The 18995-nt window shown below is 35.0% G+C and overlaps 1 protein-coding gene across 3 annotated transcripts in view; it reads right to left on the bottom strand.

The window, feature by feature from the left end:
• Positions 1-371: 371 nt before the first annotated feature.
• Positions 372-18995, bottom strand: part of LOC141906847 (uncharacterized) — a 30578-nt gene continuing 11954 nt past the window's right edge. For 2 of the 3 annotated variants that reach the window (XM_074796282.1, XM_074796283.1), the window contains 43 exons: positions 18872-18910; positions 18568-18723; positions 18332-18367; positions 18231-18248; positions 18059-18106; positions 17591-17656; positions 17419-17466; positions 16841-16924; positions 16601-16645; positions 16466-16516; positions 15767-15802; positions 15488-15505; positions 15227-15277; positions 13583-13672; positions 13424-13501; positions 13287-13334; positions 12955-13008; positions 12258-12293; positions 12007-12024; positions 11631-11687; positions 11418-11546; positions 11203-11250; positions 10543-10626; positions 10299-10343; positions 10164-10214; positions 9784-9819; positions 9516-9533; positions 9252-9302; positions 8939-9028; positions 8780-8857; positions 8641-8688; positions 8389-8442; positions 8085-8132; positions 4607-4660; positions 4481-4522; positions 4342-4383; positions 3591-3617; positions 3462-3491; positions 3354-3386; positions 3020-3055; positions 2878-2931; positions 2301-2339; positions 372-1588 (listed from right to left, as the gene is read on the bottom strand). In XM_074796282.1, coding sequence (XP_074652383.1) covers positions 1374-1588; positions 2301-2339; positions 2878-2931; positions 3020-3055; positions 3354-3386; positions 3462-3491; positions 3591-3617; positions 4342-4383; positions 4481-4522; positions 4607-4660; positions 8085-8132; positions 8389-8442; positions 8641-8688; positions 8780-8857; positions 8939-9028; positions 9252-9302; positions 9516-9533; positions 9784-9819; positions 10164-10214; positions 10299-10343; positions 10543-10626; positions 11203-11250; positions 11418-11546; positions 11631-11687; positions 12007-12024; positions 12258-12293; positions 12955-13008; positions 13287-13334; positions 13424-13501; positions 13583-13672; positions 15227-15277; positions 15488-15505; positions 15767-15802; positions 16466-16516; positions 16601-16645; positions 16841-16924; positions 17419-17466; positions 17591-17656; positions 18059-18106; positions 18231-18248; positions 18332-18367; positions 18568-18723; positions 18872-18910 — 2429 coding nt within the window. In that variant the 3' untranslated portion in view covers positions 372-1373. The remainder of the gene's footprint in view (positions 1589-2300; positions 2340-2877; positions 2932-3019; positions 3056-3353; positions 3387-3461; positions 3492-3590; positions 3618-4341; positions 4384-4480; positions 4523-4606; positions 4661-8084; positions 8133-8388; positions 8443-8640; positions 8689-8779; positions 8858-8938; positions 9029-9251; positions 9303-9515; positions 9534-9783; positions 9820-10163; positions 10215-10298; positions 10344-10542; positions 10627-11202; positions 11251-11417; positions 11547-11630; positions 11688-12006; positions 12025-12257; positions 12294-12954; positions 13009-13286; positions 13335-13423; positions 13502-13582; positions 13673-15226; positions 15278-15487; positions 15506-15766; positions 15803-16465; positions 16517-16600; positions 16646-16840; positions 16925-17418; positions 17467-17590; positions 17657-18058; positions 18107-18230; positions 18249-18331; positions 18368-18567; positions 18724-18871; positions 18911-18995) is intronic. The other variant, XM_074796284.1, reaches the window with a different exon arrangement.

The following is an 18995-nucleotide window of genomic DNA, read 5'->3' as shown; positions in this document are numbered from 1 at the left end:
ATTGTTAGTGAATAGTGTCTCCACATCTGACTCGAGAGTCACCGCACCTGAATGGTCACCAGTCACCACACACCCGACTGATAGTCACCACAGATAAATGTTCACCACACCTGACCAGACACGCACTTACAAACTACTGGTGTATGGTCTAGTGGTTAGTGTGCTCGGCTGGCACGCTGAAGATTTTAGGTTCGAGTCCTATTCGGCTAGAGTTGGGGTTAACGGGAAGCTATTGGTAAGATTGGACATGACCAAGAGTCAACCTCATCCGACCCGGGGTCGGTTCTACTCCGGCTGCAGTTGATAAAAAAGAAATAAATGAATTTATTTATAAAGATAAATTCTTTTATTTAAGCGAATGAAATTAGCACGTTACATCGTTAGCAATTTCTAGCAAAAATACAGCACGAAGTTTTACCAGGAGTCCGCGTGTAGCTGATCTTATAAACCGCATCAATGGTTTCATAAAATGTCACGTTTTTACAAAATTTTTTTCAATTAAATGAAATAAAACTTATCACAGTTTTCCAATGATCAATGAAATCGATCATTAATGCAGTAATTTATGGAATCAGTAACTTATCAAATCAATCAGTGATGCATTTTTACAGTTTTTAACTTAAAACATATTTTATATATAGTAAAACAGTTAACCAGTTACATTGTTACATTGTATCATAATACAGTTATACAGCGTAAGTTGGACTACAATGTAGGCCTAATATTCCCCAAGAACAACCGCTGATGATTTAGCAAAAAGCAATTTCGTTTACAATTTATTTTTGCTGGATATAGTTACAACTACGGTACAATACAATACTACATTCATTCAGTTACACTGTATTTCAGCTACACTATGAATCAGTTACACTGTATTTCATCTACTTCAGTTACACTGTATATTTTAGTAAAAGCAAAACATATTTATTTGATTAACTAATGTAATTACAACAAATTGTTTCAGCAATAATCAAACAATGATCTACAGTAATTAAATAGCGCAGAAATTACATACAACCAAATAACAAAGATAAAGATTTTATTAGAAACTGTGTTCATATCTTTTTCGTTTTCTTTTCGTATAAAATCTCAAATGATTCAAGCCCAAAAAGAGATTAACAAACATCCTTAATCATAGCGTGATACAAAACACAGTTCCACAGTTGTGAGTTACACCCAGTTCCACCCAGACCCTGCCACCACTAGAGACTGGCGGTTATAATCCTGTGTACTAGTCTGAATACCAGTCGTTGTTACGGGTTCCCTACAACGTTTGATGATAAACTGTCCATTAGAGGTTAACTCCTGTTTCTTGCAATCCGACAACTGATTTTAGTGTCGAATCAAACCTTTTGGGGAACGACGGCTTGGAACTAGACTACTGTACTACCATCACCCCGCTCACGATCACCACTCGGTACGGTATCACTTGTGTGACTATCATCAGCAGCACTTTGACTACAGCCACTTTTAGGTTCATTTTCATATTTCACTATATCACCACCAGGTGGCCCAACGCCACTACTCGATGTCTGGTCAATACTTGATCTACGATCACCAGCAGTTTCATTACTTGTATGAGTAACTTCTATAAAAATATACAAAATGTACAATATAAACCAAACACCAAATACAACTGCACACTCCCTAAATGTAGATACCCGTCAACTTTAACTTATATTCACAATACTTTATCAGTGGCCCCTAGAGTTTACTCTGTTTTAGATGTGTTCAGCTTGTAACTGTTTTTATACAACTATATATCACCCGCTACAGTCTGTTTCATAAAATGAACAACCACTTGAAAATTCAACTAATTACGGCTTTACTGTTAACAGTGACAATGGTTAATAATACCTCAACTATTTCCACCCCTGATTCAGTTAGAATTAGCTTTGATTTTTTCTGGGTGTTCTATTAAGTCCAAAGTGTTCCTTACACCACATACATATTTATGAGATCTCCGACAAAGGAATGAACTGACGTTTAATGATCTACCGAAAACATAGATCGGTAGATCGATGAATGCCATGCGGGAAAGAGATCAGTTTAATCCAGATTCGATTCGGTTACTAATCTTTATTTAATTATCAACTAGTATCTCATGGAATACGATTTTAAATCTGGATTTCTCAAACTACATGAATTTCATCCCGGTGTCCCGCCAGTAATCCAGATTAAACCGGTTTAATCATACATCAGATTCTCATCAACGAACACGAAACTTAATTTCATCCCAAACTTAATTGTGATTTGATTATGGTTTAAATCCTAAAGTGATGACTGTATAATTTACTTACTCGAATCATCTACCAGGAAACCGAGATCTTTTAATTTTTCTGAAAATAAAATAAAATATTTCTGAAAAAAATGAAAATTTTGTATGAACTATACCAGGAAACCAGGCTTTTTTAAAATTTTTCTGAAAATGAAAAGAAATATTCTTGAAAAACTGATGCATCCAAACTATAAACAGCAATATCATTCACATATAACATCAGATCTACTTCAAATGTAAAGAAGTAAAGACCAAACAAGTTTGTGATCGAACTCAAAACAGAATTTATGGATAGTTCTCACAATTACATGAAGTCAATAAACCCGAGTATTTCATGGGTGATTTTTCATTTCAGATGGAAATTAAGCAGATAACATCACACACTACAGTGACGTCATTTTACTGGTGATTGGTTGATGATTTTCAGGAAAGATTGCCGAAGAAAGTTGAAGCGCGAAATGAATTTAAAGAATATTCTGAAATTCCTGATTTCCCGGTTTGGGGACCATATGACACGTTATATATAAATGTGGAAACATGAATTCATGAATATGGAAATATTAGTCAGTAAAATGTTTATAGAAGTAAATATTGATTACTTTTATCTGTTATAGCACGTATCTCATCCATCAAATTTCTTGATTTTTTAATTACTGAAATAGAAATTAAATTACGTTTAACATTATAAAACATTATCAAAATCGATAACATCAATTTTAACACTCATAATTTATTCATTACCTTTTTCTCGTGCACGTTCAGCAAATTCATTACGTTCTGAAAAAAACATCAGGATATTTAGTGAATTGTTACTCAATTTCCCGCCCAGTTGACTGACTGATGAGGCATCCACACAAGATACATGTATAAATATAGTCAAGCCACTATGGGGACCAATGAAAAATATGACTTCATAATGATTTTGGCGATTTATAAATGGTATTTTCATTGAATTTGAGTTTGATTTTACAAATTTGTTCTCTGAAAAATGTTCGTGTTGAGTGAACAGTGACAGTGACAAAAACGATGACAGCGACCGTTATAATCAACTGTATATAACAATTATATTACATACCATATGATGTTTCAGATGGTTTAACCGTGAAACCTGAAATTAGAATTCTTTTGTAAACATCAACACAAACTCATTATGAAACTGAGTATTTATTATCAGTCAATTTACCTCTCCTAATTTCAACAGCTATCCATTTCTCTGAAATAATAATAAGATATATGAACAGAATATTACATAATCTTCCTGGTTACAGAGACCTCCTTTCACCAAATTTAGTATTATTACTGGTCAATTTACCTTTCATTTCATCAACTATCCATTTCACTGAAATAATAGAATAAAATTCTGAATGGAAAGCAACTGAAAATTATCTCATCTTTGTGGTCATCATCATCATGGGCCTAGTTTCATAGGGCGGCTTCAAAGTTACCTTTTAAGGGGTCACCCATTTATTAGGTACGCATTTTGGGTAGGGAGGGGGTTAAACTCAAAAATCAAATTGTACAAAGGGGTCTTATTAAATATACAGCATACAATTGTGTACAAAAGGGGGAGGGGTAAATAATAATGCGTATTGTGCGCACTTTAATGACTTTTTAAATTCAATTCTGCTCCGAATAGATTTCATCACGTGACTACATTTTCATCCACTCTTTTTCTACATAATAGACTCGATCTAACTATTATCAGCTTACTCGAGGCTTTTTCTGAATTTTTTGCATACGTAATAAATGAATGATCCTCTTGGGGAAAATCCTCAACAGGCTGACAACCACCATAGCAACATTGAGAAACTATGTTAACTACTGACAATTTTCAAAAGGTTTCCAGGGCCAAGGGGTCGGTTTTATAGACTGGTATTATCTTTAACCTGGAGGCTAACTTGATTCAATTTCAATTAAGTTAACTCCCGGGTTAAAGATAATACCAGTCTATAAAACTGGGTCCAGGGGAATATTTTGCCCCCCCCCCCCAATCTATGAAATTCGGTCCAGGGCAGCAACCACATCAGGTCAAATTCATTTACAGAAATTAGAGTTTTACAAACCTGCAGCTTCATAGTTTGGTTTTTTGCCGTATTGTGATTTTTCTGTAAGATATAAGTTTATACATTTAAAGAAGCACCTTCAGCCAAACTGAACTCAATTCAAACACAGAATGCGAACTTATGAAGAATATTTAATTACCTGAATTCTCGATAGCTTCATTCACTGCAGTCTCAACTGATTCTATAAATAATAATACAATACATACAGATATTAATATTTGAGTTCGTGTTGTTAAAACAGGTTCTGATTTTATTGGAAACTTACTTTTAAATTCGCGAGTTTGAAAATGTGCGTGTTTTACCTCATTCACAATCTCTTCTACAATACAAATAACGGAATAGTTACATCTCATACGTTAGAGGGCAGCACTGGTCTGAAGGACAAGACAGAAAGACAAGAAAACCTGTCGCCTTTTCATTAGGTTTTGAATGATATTGAGGACTTTTTTAATGACCGTGGCAACCCAACTTAATCGTTTATAGCAAATCTGAACTCGGGATAAACGTCAATAAAACGAAAATATTAGTCTTTGTTTGTGCGAATTCAGAAATTTATGTTCGGTAATCGGGAATTGGAGATTGAAGTTGAAGATAATGTGTATCTCTGAGTTACATTTAACTGGAACGGAAGTTTTGCAAAAGCGAGAAAATATCTTTACGATAAAGCTATGAGAGCTATGTTTTCGATTATTCAAAAAGGTAGGCGCTTGAAACTTCCAATCGACGTAACGTTTAAATTATTATTTTGTTGTCCCTGTTGCCATGTATGGTTGCGAGGTCTGCGGATATGAAAATTTGGACTCATTAGAAAATATGTATTTTTGCAAAATTCTAATGATAGTGACGAAGTATTTACCGGTGTTAGCAGAGTTAGGGCGCGTTATCCTTTGTTCATTGAGGTAGAATGATTAATTTTAGGTGTAAAACTGTATCTGGCAAACAATCTAAGCTTAATGGAATCATCTATCGAATTCTACGAATATGAATTTAAGTGAAATCATTTGCTGATACACCGAGATATCCACTAATCATACATTTTGATTATCAGGATAACCCTGAATGAAATAATTATTTTGATTTCTTACTGAGTTGACAACAATTCTCAATAAGCAAAACGAACTGATACTAAAATTTGATAATTCGTATGATCACTTATGAATTCTTTATTTTGATGTTTAGTGTGCAATTTACATAATTAACAAGTTTGTTCTCTCGTGTTATTTTGATATGAAATTTTCTTAATTACCAAATTAGTAATGATAGACTGGGACATTTTTTCCGAGGGCGTTTATTCCCTGGGACATAATTTTTCTGGATACATTTTTTCCCGGGACAACTTCAAATCTCCATCTCCCTAGAAATGAAAGAATGTGCCCAATTTGCAATGTTTCTGGGGATTAATTTTTCTCTTTGATTGCACCCTTCTTACTGAACTTCTCGAAACCATTCCGAATTTAGACACATTTAGAAACTTTTAAAACTTTTGCGACATAGGAAAAATGCCACCGGTAAAAATGCCACTTATTGTGTAGTAGGAAAAATACCATCGTAGGAAAAAATTCAGTTATTTACATAGATTCAAGTTGAATGCGTTAATTATCAGTCATCTTATCAATGATCTCTTTCTATTTCCAACTAATTACTGTATATGGTTGTATTTGGTTTTATTTGTTGTATTTGGTTGATTTGTTTGTATTTGGCTGTATTTGGTTGTATTTAAGTACCCTAAGTTCCCCCTCTTTAAATTTCCTAAAACGTTGCTGATTTGATAATGTATATTACCCCAAGCGTGTACTTATATTTACTATTGTACTTTTATACCCCTGGCATTTTTCCTACAATTGTTAAGTGTAGAATCATAAACTTGTGGGTTAAAATGATTTCGTGCAAACAAACTAAACTTAATGCAACATTCTCTATAAAATATCTTTCAACCTGTATCTTAAGGATAGGTTTAAGAGCCCCTGACTGTTATTTATTAAGATTTTTGATGACTGCGGTTTGTCGAAAACATTTGTATTTGTAAACAACAATTAATGGTTAACTCAATGACATTCTCTAAGAAATTAGAATATTTACTCCGCGACCAGCACGTGCAAGATGGATGTAGACAATTCAAGATGGCGGAATCGGTCGACGTGTTTTCGCTATAGTCCTTAAACATTACCGCTCAAAGTAAAACAGTGACTACGTTTAAAATCTAAACACTTTCGAACTTTGGAATACTGTCGAAGGAACCGTTGGGCAGCATCTGAAGCCACAAGAGCTGCCCTAGACCGTGTTTCACCGAGGAAAACCGTACGTGAGTGTGCTCAAACTTTAATAGTTGCTTAACACGTTTAACACAAATCAGCTGATATTAAATTAGCGCAAAGTTGAGGAGATCGTTATAGTGTAAGAAAGACGGCTCTGCAGAAATCGCCGTTCGTCAGATATTGACTTTTCTTTTTGTTGGTTCTGTTGGTTTTGTGTTTAAATTGGAATTGCTTCAAATAAGTCGCCATTTTTAATTCAATCGTGGTGCATACTCGACATACACAACCGATCCGAACTCAAATCGTTCCGCTCTACTGAACAAAAAGTACCGAGCTGTAAACAACCAAAGCTTGTGACTCCCGGTCGCTCATTATTCCCGTTATTGCAGTCGTCAATCTGACATGACCGCTCAGTATTCCCGTTAACAAATGCGTGCGCAAAAAAGCGATACTGAAAAAGAAAAGGAACAAAAATGTCCACCAACTAGTGTAAGAGCTGCAGCAACATCGAGACTCTGCTCCAGGAAATCCTTCAGAAAATCAGCATTCTACCGGAAGTAAACGAAAAAGTTGATCGAATGACTACCTCACTAGCAAACCTAACAACTCGTAGTGAAAATGAAGAAATAACTCCCATATACTGAAATACACGCAAAGAAAACAGCGCCGAATCTCGGAATGACAATACACGCGCTGCAGTTAAAGTGCCATAGGAAAAAAACTAGGCAAGATATCTTAACATTTCAAAGTTCACCTGAAAGAGGGCATTTATGCGCACAGTTCTTGAAATGTTTGGGTTTTTTAAAAAATTATTTCTGAAAATAACGAACTTCAAATTTCAGTACCCTTGATTTCTATGCGCACGGCAAAAACTGACCACCGATTTTTATATCGCTCTCATGTCGCATTGTTGTAAATTTGAGAAATGATTTTTACATAACTGAAAACTAGAGATTCACGCGGTTTGAATGTTGCTGAAACTGTCAAAATCCATTCAGGGACAGATGAAATATGATACAACACGCATCACAGATAGTTTTTAAAAAGGAGAAAAAAATGACCCAACAATACGGGACAAAAGTACCCTAACAAAATGGCGGCTAGCAACTGTAAAATGGTTTATTCCGCCTCATCTTTTGCATTATAATTTCATTATAATTACAATTATTATTATAAGTATTATATTATTGCTATCACTATTAGTATTATTATTTTTACTATTATCATAATTGTTATTATTATAAATATAATTATTATTAATACTATCATTATATTTTTTGTAATATGCTGTAATCTATGCGCTACTTTTGTGCTCTGTGCAATGTTATTATAACTTGTGGAGTGAATAAACTAAACTGAACTGAAACTGAGAGACAGAATTTAAGTTAGAAAACTTTATTAAACAGTTTGATGGCGATTTAGGGACCAGTTTATTTCAATTCAAGCTTGAGTCTCATCTTTTGCCTGTGAATGAATTTTCATATCTACCTGAATCTACAATCATCCCGTAGAGCTTGAATTTCTCCTTGAAATCGTCTAAAAATATTAAAACATGAAATTAAAGCTCAAAGAAGATTAGTTATTTTGTGTTACTCACTAAACTTCTGATAGTTTCTATATGGTACTCGGGTACTCAGTTTCCGATTTGTATTTGAGTCCTCTACTTAACGTACTCAAGATGGCTGATAGTTATTTGAATACGGTACTCACTCATGAAAAGTACTCAAGAGACGTACTTATGAGAGGTCCTCATGAGGAGTACTCATATGAAGTACTCATGAGGGGTACTCACCAGTATTCCATTTATCACGCATTGTTTTAGTGCATTCCCCCAAACACTCAGTAACTATAAACAAAAATAAATTTTCACATTGATTCAAACTGTGACCAAAGGGTCGGGACTTTCAAGCGCTCTTAGTTTGAAATTAGTTCAAATTGCTCTGAATCAAAACAGGTCTCTGTGAAGATCTGATTAAATTGATGAATTTCATCTTCAATGAATTCAATACTATATTTCTGTTTATCTGAATTTTTTTATATTCACCTATTTTTGTCAGTTCAGTTGTATTTGTTTCACTGTTAATTTCATCTCCTATTCAAACAGAACAAATAATTATTATTCAAAACATAAAAAATCAGATCACTAAAACAATTCAGATGTGAAACAAGAATTAATCATTTACCGAAACATTCTCTGACTTGTTTCCAATAACCCGTGTTTGTCTTTAAAGTTCTACTGGTAAATTCACTGAGTACAGACACTATATGTAATAAACAATAGACAAGTTTTTATACAATAGAATTCTAATGTAAATCACAAACTGATTTCTCTGTGAACTTACACGCAGTAGATATATCATATGCCCAGTGTTTTGATGACCACATACTGAGAGCCTTTTTACATTTCCCCTTTAAAACAGTCTCTAGTGAATCTGTAAATATACAATGTTGATTAGAAACTATTACAACATTGACTGATGATGTAAACTAATAATGCTACTAAAGCGTCACATATCCTACAAAATACAGTCGACCTTCGCCCTTACTCAGTACCAGTTGACCTTCGCCCTTATTTGGGACCAGTCGACCACCACTCGTACTCTCGGTACCGGTTTAATTTGTTAATTAAAACACCTAACAGTCAACAGTATTCACCTTTAAATTCCGTTTGGATTCTGTTTTCAATAATTGGTTTGATGTGTTTCACTGAAACAGAATAAACACAATAGATTCCTGCAGGGAGAGGGAAACATGTTCTTCTTTCACAATCCTTCCTTTTGTCTTGAAGGAAGTATTTTCATCATCTGTAAAACGGTTTACTGGATTTAGCGCTCAATTAGAACCACTACTATTCAAAACTGGACATGACAAATATCTGTTTATGAAGACTTTAACGATTCAGTTGTTATTAGTACTTACTCGCTGTTTCATCTTTTACTGAAAAACAGAAAACACAATAATTCATATATAAACATTGTGTAGATCTAAACAGATAAATTCATACAGTTCACTTTTACTATAAAATTCTTAATTTGATTTAGATCTGAATTAAAAATAACTGGGGGGTTATGATGCTAGTGTTGGGAGTCTCTTGTGAGGAGTATATGGGATCAGGGTAACTATGGAGCAGGATATGGAATTGATGAACAGATTAGAATTCAAATCACACAAATTGACTTTAACTCACTTCTATAAACTACGATTCCTCGTTCATTTAATTCCTCTGAAATCACAAATAGAAGTTGAACGTAAATTCAGCAATGTATCAATTCGTGATAAAAATAAAACAAAACTCATCACCTTCAAAATCACATTTTACAAGCATAAATGATATGATATGACGTGATATGATATGTGATATACGTATTTTATATATGTACTTGATGACATTGTATATGATAGTGGTATGATATGATATGTTTATGAGAAATATGATATATTATAATATGCTATATGACAAAAAAATCTCAACACGAGGATCGAAATAATATTTCGCATTTAAATGTCGGATATATTATATCCGACATTTAAATGCAAGAATTGATAGAAGATCATGAAAATACAAACCTGTAGATATTGATTCTATTCTCTTTTTCACTTCACCATAAATTCTATTAACTAAGAAATAGAAGAAAAACGTTTGAATTATTTTTCGGTTCGTGAAAACAAACATCGCATCCGCATTTTATCAAACAATTTTACCATTCGACTTTTCTTTCCTCAACAATTCGTTGATTTTACTTGATTCTAAAAAAACCACAAACAAATTTCTATGATTGACAATCTTAGTGAATAAACGTATCTAATTGTTGATTGTAGATGTATGAAAATGTAGTTTATTGTAGATATAAATGTAGTTTACTGTAGATGTAAATTTAGTTTACTGTAGATGTAAATGTAGTCTTACAGATGAACACAAATGCAGTTTACTGTAGATGTAACTTACTGTTATCTAAAGCAGTTTGAGTAGCAGTTTTCAATGATTCATCAGATTGTATTGCAATAATGAATTCATCCTTGAAATATTCCACTGAAATTCATATAAAAACAGCAAACACAGGATTCATTGAGTGTGGTTTCTGAATTTAAAACTGTTGTCGCTTTAAATAGTCATCGTCATCGTCATCGTCATCGTCATCGTCATCATCATCATTATTATTATTATTATTATTATTAATATTATTAATTATTATTAATATTATTAATTATTATTATTACTAAAAGACATTCTCTTCTGGACATACAAAAGAAAAGTAAACCTGGATTAGAACACCATTTTCAGGGTCTGTTCCTCAAAATCCGGCATATGATAGAAGAGCATTTTCTGGTATTCCTAACGAGCAGTTTAAGGATTTTCAAGAACTTAGCAGAATTATTCGTCCTTTCAGGGACAAAGATCAGTCGCAGAATATCTCAGGCATAAAAAACCTTTGAAAATTTTGTTATCACAGTTAAAGTCTTTTGGGACCAATGAAATACATAGCGTTATAAAGAATGGTATTTCCATTGAATTTAGATTTGCGGAATTTGTTCCCTGAAATATGTTGGCGTTATGAGGGCAGTGACGGGTTACCTTAAGTTTTTACAGACTTAACTTATACAATACCTGCTCGATCCGGCAGAATAACTGCATCTCGTCCAGCTGAATCTAAATCTACAGAAATTTAAATGGAATCTTAACATTTTGAAAATACTGAAAGTTTTTTGATAAAAGGATTTGCCTGATTCTCAACTCGGTGAAATAATAACAGTTTATTCCAGGCAGAGTTTACTGTATTGAATTCAAATTCAGACATGCAGTTTTTCAGTATAGTCACTTACCAGAGCGGAGTTGTGCCGGTATATCCAGTTTTAGAGGCAATATTTCTTCAAGTGTCTTTACCCATTCGAATGATGCATCTTGTGTCTTTATGTGATCATCAGGTGTCTTTATTTGATTAAATCTACCGACTGTAATAAACATTGATAATAAACATCAATAAGATTTAAAACATAAAACATGTTGAATTTCACACTTTGTAATGTGTACAGTACCTCTCTCACGTTTCCTTTCTTCAAACTCTTTATCGGCAAATTCATGTAGTTTAAAATCTATCAATATAGAAAATCACTGACTTAAACAAACTAGTGTGACTTGTAATTCGACGTCACTATTATTCACTGGTTCCACAAAATCAGAGGCAAGCGCTGACTACAACTGTCTGATAAACAGATAAGTGCGACTTAAGGTTTTAGGTCCACCATGGGATGATATTGACAACTGGTTTCTATTTTAGTGAAGACAATTAATTAATTATTTGTGATTTTGGTCACCAGTTCACACAGATACCTGTCACTGGATACATAACAATCACTTTATAGATCAAAATAGTGAAAATCTAAAATAAATTCTACTCATCTCAGAACTCACTTATCTCTTCTGGACTCGCTGAAATATAAATGGATAGAAAATCAAACAGATTTTCATGATGAAATTGGTTTTTCATTGATATAACCAGTGGCCGGCTCCATAATCGAAAATTGAATCCAAAATTCGTCTTAAATCTTACGACTGGTTCTAAGTTGTTTATTGGCTGTAGAACCGAGACCGTCTTAGACTGGTCTCAATTGTAATGATGACTATAGAACCGGTTCTAAGGGAATTATATACGGAATATTTACCTTTCCCTACAATCATCTTGCGGTTCTTAAAATCGCCTAGAAATAACAAAACATGAAATTAAACCTCATAGAAAACTGTCGCTTAACCTTGTTCACTTTGCAGTTTGTTTCAACTCTGAATAGCCTCATTTAAATGCCTCTACATAATTTGTGTTCACATGGACCCAACGACATCACCACCATCCCACCCTTCCTAAAGTTAGTTCACAAGGACTCATCAAAAAATTTCAGGATAAAAATAAACCAAAGCTCTACCGTAGTACCCTGATTCATGTGTAAGTGAGAGCTGTGCCCGTGTAGTTTAAGTATATTATGCACACAGTGTGTACCACTATACTATACTTAGGGCTAGATCAGGGGTGACTAGCGACTAGCGCGTGCGCGCACGCGTGCACTAACGGAAAAACCCACAATTATTTTTACGCTGCAAAAATATCTTGTCATCGGAATATATTTTGAAGGAAGGCGATTTATTTTTCATAGCGGAATTATTTTTTCTCACGCCTATATTTAGGAGGCGATTATTAATAAAATTATTTTAGCTTATGAATATTTTTGATGAGAATTTATTTTTCACAACGAAATTATTTTTACTTACGAACATTTTTCGATGGAATATTATTTTTCATGACGAAATAATTTTTGGTCAGGAAATATTTTCATGGCCCTTATCAGCCATTATATGAGGGGTACTCACCAGTGTTCCATTTATCACTCATTGTTTTAATGCATTCACCCAAACATCCATCAACTATAAACAAATTAAATTTTCACATCTATACAAAATGTTACCAAAGAGTGACGATTTTCAAACACCTCTTAGTTTCACACTCTAAACATGGTTTTTTCAAGCTATGATTGATTTTGAGCCGAGAATTCAACTGATAATACTGTGTAACCCATGAACCAAAACAGATGCCTCTAAAGATCTGATCACATTGATGAATTTCGATCTTCAATGAATTCAACGCAAAATTCGAAATAATTTTTGTTAATCTGGAAATATTATGTTGTTGTATTGATATTCACCTATTTCTGTCAGTTCAGTTGTATTTGTTTCACTGTCAATTTCATCTCCTATTCAAACAAAACAAACAATTATTGATCATCCTTAAAATCAGATCATTGAAAAAGAATCAGTAGTGAAACATGAATTTATTATTTACCGAAACATTGTTTGACTTGTTTCCAATAACCTGTGTTTATCTTTAAAGTTGTACTGGTAAATTCACTGAGTACAGACACTATATGTAATAAACAATAGACAAGTTTTTATACAATAGAATTCTATTATAAATTACAAACTGATTTCACTGTGAACTTACTCGCGCGAAATATATCATATGCCCAGTGTTTTGATGGCCACCAATTGAGAGCCTCTTTACATTTCTCTTCTAAAACAGTCTCTAGTGAATCTGTAATTATACATTGTTGATTAGAAACAACTGTGATATCGACTGATGATGTAAACTATTTATGTTGCTACAGCGTCAAATATCCTCCTACAAAATACAGTCGACCTTCACCCTTACTCAGTACCAGTCGACCTTCACCCTTACTCAGTACCAGTCGACCTTCACCCTTACTCAGTACCAGTCGACCTTCACCCTTACTCAGTACCAGTCGACTGCCACCCTTACTCAGTACCAGTCGACCTTCACCCTTACTCAGTACCAGTCGACCTTCACCCTTACTCAGTACCAGTCGACCTTCACCCTTACTCAGTACCAGTCGACCTTCACCCTTACTCAGTACCAGTCGACTGCCACCCTTACTCAGTACCAGTCGACCTTCACCCTTACTCAGTACCAGTCGACCGCCACCCTTACTCAGTACCAGTCGACCTTCACCCTTACTCTCGGTACCAGTCGACTGCCACCCTTACTCAGTACCAGTCGACCTTCACCCTTACTCAGTACCAGTCGACCGCCACCCTTACTCAGTACCAGTCGACCTTCACCCTTACTCAGTACCAGTCGACCTTCACCCTTACTCAGTACCAGTCGACTGCCACCCTTACTCAGTACCAGTCGACTGCCACCCTTACTCAGTACCAGTCGACCTTCACCCTTACTCAGTACCAGTCGACCTTCACCCTTACTCAGTACCAGTCGACCTTCACCCTTACTCAGTACCAGTCGACCTTCACCCTTACTCAGTACCAGTCGACTGCCACCCTTACTCAGTACCAGTCGACTGCCACCCTTACTCAGTACCAGTCGACTGCCACCCTTACTCAGTACCAGTCGACCTTCACCCTTACTCAGTACCAGTCGACCGCCACCCTTACTCAGTACCAGTCGACCTTCACCCTTACTCTCGGTACCAGTCGACTGCCACCCTTACTCAGTACCAGTCGACCTTCACCCTTACTCAGTACCAGTCGACCGCCACCCTTACTCAGTACCAGTCGACCTTCACCCTTACTCAGTACCAGTCGACCTTCACCCTTACTCAGTACCAGTCGACTGCCACCCTTACTCAGTACCAGTCGACTGCCACCCTTACTCAGTACCAGTCGACCGCCACCCTTACTCAGTACCAGTCGACCGCCACCCTTACTCAATGCCAGTCGACCTTCACCCTTACTCAGTACCAGTCGACCTTCACCCTTACTCAGTGCCAGTCGACCTTCACCCTTACTCAGTACCAGTCGACCTTCACCCTTACTCAGTACCAGTCGACCTTCACCCTTACTCAATACCAGTCGACCTTCACCCTTACTCAGTACCAGTCGACCTTCACCCTTACTCAGTGCCAGTCGACCTTCACCCTTACTCAGTACCAGTCGACCTTCACCCTTACTCAGTACCAGTCGACCTTCACCCTTACTCAGTACCAGTCGACCGCCACCCTTACTCAGTACCAGTCGACCGCCACCCTTACTCAGTACCAGTCGACCACTCTTACTCTCGGTACCGATTTAATTTGTTAATTAAAACACTTAACAGTCAACACAATGTATTCACCTTTAAATTCCGTTTGGATTCTGTTTGCAATAATTGGTCTGATATGAAACACTGAAACAGAATAAACACAATAGATTACTGCAGGGAGAGGGAAACATGTTCTTCTTTCACAATCCTTCCTTTAGTCTTGAAGGAAGTATTTTCATCATCTGTAAAACGGTTTCACTGGATTTTAATAAGAACCACTACTATTTAAAACAGGACATGACATATATATATATTTATCTAAACTTTAACATGGAAGTTGTTATCAGTACTTACTCGCTATTTCATCTTTTACTGAAAAAAAACAGAAAACAACAATAATTCTTATATAAACATTGAGTAGATCTAAACAGATAAATTCATACAGTTCACTTTTACTATAAAATTCTTACTTAATTTGATCTAAATCTGAATTTAAAAAACTGAGGGGTTATGATTCTAGTGTTGGGAGTCTCTTGTTAGGAGTATATGGGATCAGGGTAACTATGGAGCAGGAAAACTATGGAATTGATGAACAGATTAGAATTCAAATCAGACAAATTGACTTTTACTCACTTCTATAAACTACGATTCCTCGTTCATTTAATTCCTCTGAAATCACAAATAGAAATAATAACGTAAATTCAGCAATGAATCAATCCGTGATAAAAAGTAAAACAAAACTCATCACCTTCAAAATCACATTTTATATATTATTATTGTATATGCTAGTGGTTTATAATATGATATGACATGTTTATGAGAACGCTGTGGCTACTCGTACGGACCCGTACGGATTACTCTGGAGACTATTCGTACGGGACTAGGATCTGTACGCTAATAACTGTCGCTGATTGGCCGATTAACGCCGCGCATGCGTACAGAGGTGCACGACTTAGCAAAAAATTCAAGGAAAGTGTGGAGAATAGAGTTAGAGAAAAATAGAGCGGATTGAGCGAGACTCGAACCCGGGCTAGTAAATTACTAGCCGGCATCGTACCACTAGACCACCGAGCTCGCTGACGGTCGGTCGAATGTTTTAACTACATATAGCCTCACCTTACCCTAACCCTATCCCTTCCCGTACACATAATTCCAGAGCTATCCGACGGGTGCGTACGAATAGCCTACGGAATTATTCGTACGAGTAGCCACTGCGTTATGCGAAATATGATATATTATAATATGCTTTATGAAAAGAAACCTCAACACGAGGATCGAAATATATCCGACATTTAAATGCAAGAATTGATAGAAAATCATTAAAATACAAACCTGTAGACATTGATTCTATTCTATTTTTCACTTCATCATAAATTCTATTAACTAAGAAATAGAAGAAAAACGTTTGAATTATTTTTCGGTTCGTAAAAGCAAACATCTTATCCACATTTCATCAAACAATATTACCATTCGACTTTTCTTTCCTCAACAATTCGTTGATTTTACTTGATTCTAAAAAACCACAAACAAATTTCTATGATTGACAATCTTAGTGAATAAATGTATCTAATTGTTGATTGTAGATGTATTAAATGTAGTTTACTGTAGATGTAAATGTAGTTTGTTGTAGATGTAAATGTAGTTTACTGTAGATGTAAATGTAGTTTACTGTAGATGTAAATGTAGTTTACTGTAGATGTAACTTACTGTTAACTAAAGCAGTTCGAGTAGCAGTTTTCAATAATTCATCAGATTGTATTGCGCTAATGAATTCATCCTTGAAATATTCCACTGAAATTCACATAAAAACAGCAAACATAGACACAACATTCATTGAGTGCGGTTTCATTTTAAAACCGTTATTGCTTTAAGTTTGCATTTTGACATCAAAAATACCAGTAAACCAGGGTTAGAACACCATTATCAGGGCCTTAACCTCACAATTAGGTATATGACGGAAGAGCATTTTCTGGTTTTAATAACGAGCAGTTTAAGGATTCGTTACAAGAACTTAGAAGAATTAATCGTCCTTTCAGGGACAAAGATCAGTTGCAGAATATTTCAGGCTAATGCTCTTAAAAAACTCAAATTTTGTTCACAGTGAAAGTCCTTCATGATGCAACAGTTGGGACCGATGAAGTACAAGGCATTATAAAGAATGGTATTTCCACTGAATTTAGATTTGCGGGATTTATTCCCTGAAATATGTTGGCGTTTGATAACGGCATGATTATGGAATGGAATTAAACTGGTTATCTTAAGTTTTTTACGGACTTATACAATACCTGCTCGATTCGGCAGAATAACTGGATCTCGTCCAGCTGAATACAAGTCTACAAATTAGATTAAATTCAAATAAAGATTCCTTAAGTTTGCGATTTTCCTGATTCTCGACAAATTTAAAGTTTACTGTATTGAATTCCAATTCAAACATACAGTTTCACTGTAGTCACTTACCAGTGCTGATTTGGTGCGGTATATTCAGTTTTAGAGGCAATATTTCTTCAAGTGTCTTTATACCGACTGTAATAAACATTGATCATAAACATCAATACAATTTAAAACATTACTAAATTCCATTATTCAACGTCAGCCCATCTGATATGTTTAAGAGCCCTTCGAAAAATATCCATAACGAACTTCAATGAAAAATGGGAAACCGTTCGGAAACTACAGGTCTCGGAAATCAGGGCGAAAATGAACTTTTTTTGGGCACAAAAAGGTCACAGCGTTACCCATATAGGACAAGCTGTATAAACACTAAACAGTTCTATTGGTCTACTCATGAGCGTATAAACTAGACTAGTTTATACGTCTATGGTCTACTGGTTAGCTTGCTTTCTATGTACGACACTCGGGATCTAGGGTAACCGATATCAAATCAATCCATTGAAGCGTCTTCACACTTTGTAATGTGTACAGTACCTGTTCTGTCTTCAAACTCTTTATCGGCTAATTCACGTAGTTTAGAATCTATCAATATAGAAAATCACTGCAACTTATAAACAGGTAAATATGACGAATTACAACATGAAATCAGAGGCAAGCGCGCAGTCTACTGTACTGGGAATATTTATAAATATCAATCAGAACTCACTTATCTCTTCTGGACTCACTGAAATATAAATAGAGAAAATCAAACAGATTATTAACGATAAAAACTGGTTTGTGATTGAAACATGTGAATTATATACAAACCTCCATATCCTACAACTTTATTATCCATCAGAGTTTCTGAAATATATCAGAGAACTAAACATGCAACATGTGCATTAATTTACATGAACATGTTACATGCGCATTCATTCACATGTAACATGTAGCATGTTATATGTGTATTCATTCACATGAACATGTTACATGTGCATTCATTAACACATAATATGTGACATGTTAAGTCCATGTATAATTTGAGATATAAAATCGATATTTACTTTCATTCATATCAGTGATAGATTTAAACGCCTGACAAACTGAACTGTGAATTATTCTGTTCAATTCCTCCTCATTTTTTCTCTCTTCATTTTCCTCTTGTTTCAGTTTCTCTTTGAGTTCATTCTGAAATCTTTCAGCTCGTTCAGCGTACAATTCTAAAAGTGATTCGTCAAGATAAATTACCAGGAAAATGACATCAGAACAGAAATTGAGTTCTCAGAAAACAAATTGAGCTCAGGTTGAATCTTGGCAAATGATGGAATAAACCCGGCTGATTCTGATGCAATCTATATGAAGTCTTACCTTTGATAGATTCAAAAACTGCGATTTTCAATTTCATTTCTAAAAAAAGAACATAATTCACAATGAGGTTAGATCAAACACAGCATAACACTTCTATTCTAAACCTCTTTTAAATATCTGATAA

Source organism: Tubulanus polymorphus, chromosome 6, assembly GCF_964204645.1.
Source record: "Tubulanus polymorphus chromosome 6, tnTubPoly1.2, whole genome shotgun sequence".
NCBI lineage: Eukaryota > Metazoa > Nemertea > Palaeonemertea > Tubulaniformes > Tubulanidae > Tubulanus > Tubulanus polymorphus.
The sequence above is the reverse complement of the archived record's forward strand: the minus strand, read 5'-3'. Positions and strand labels throughout refer to the sequence as shown.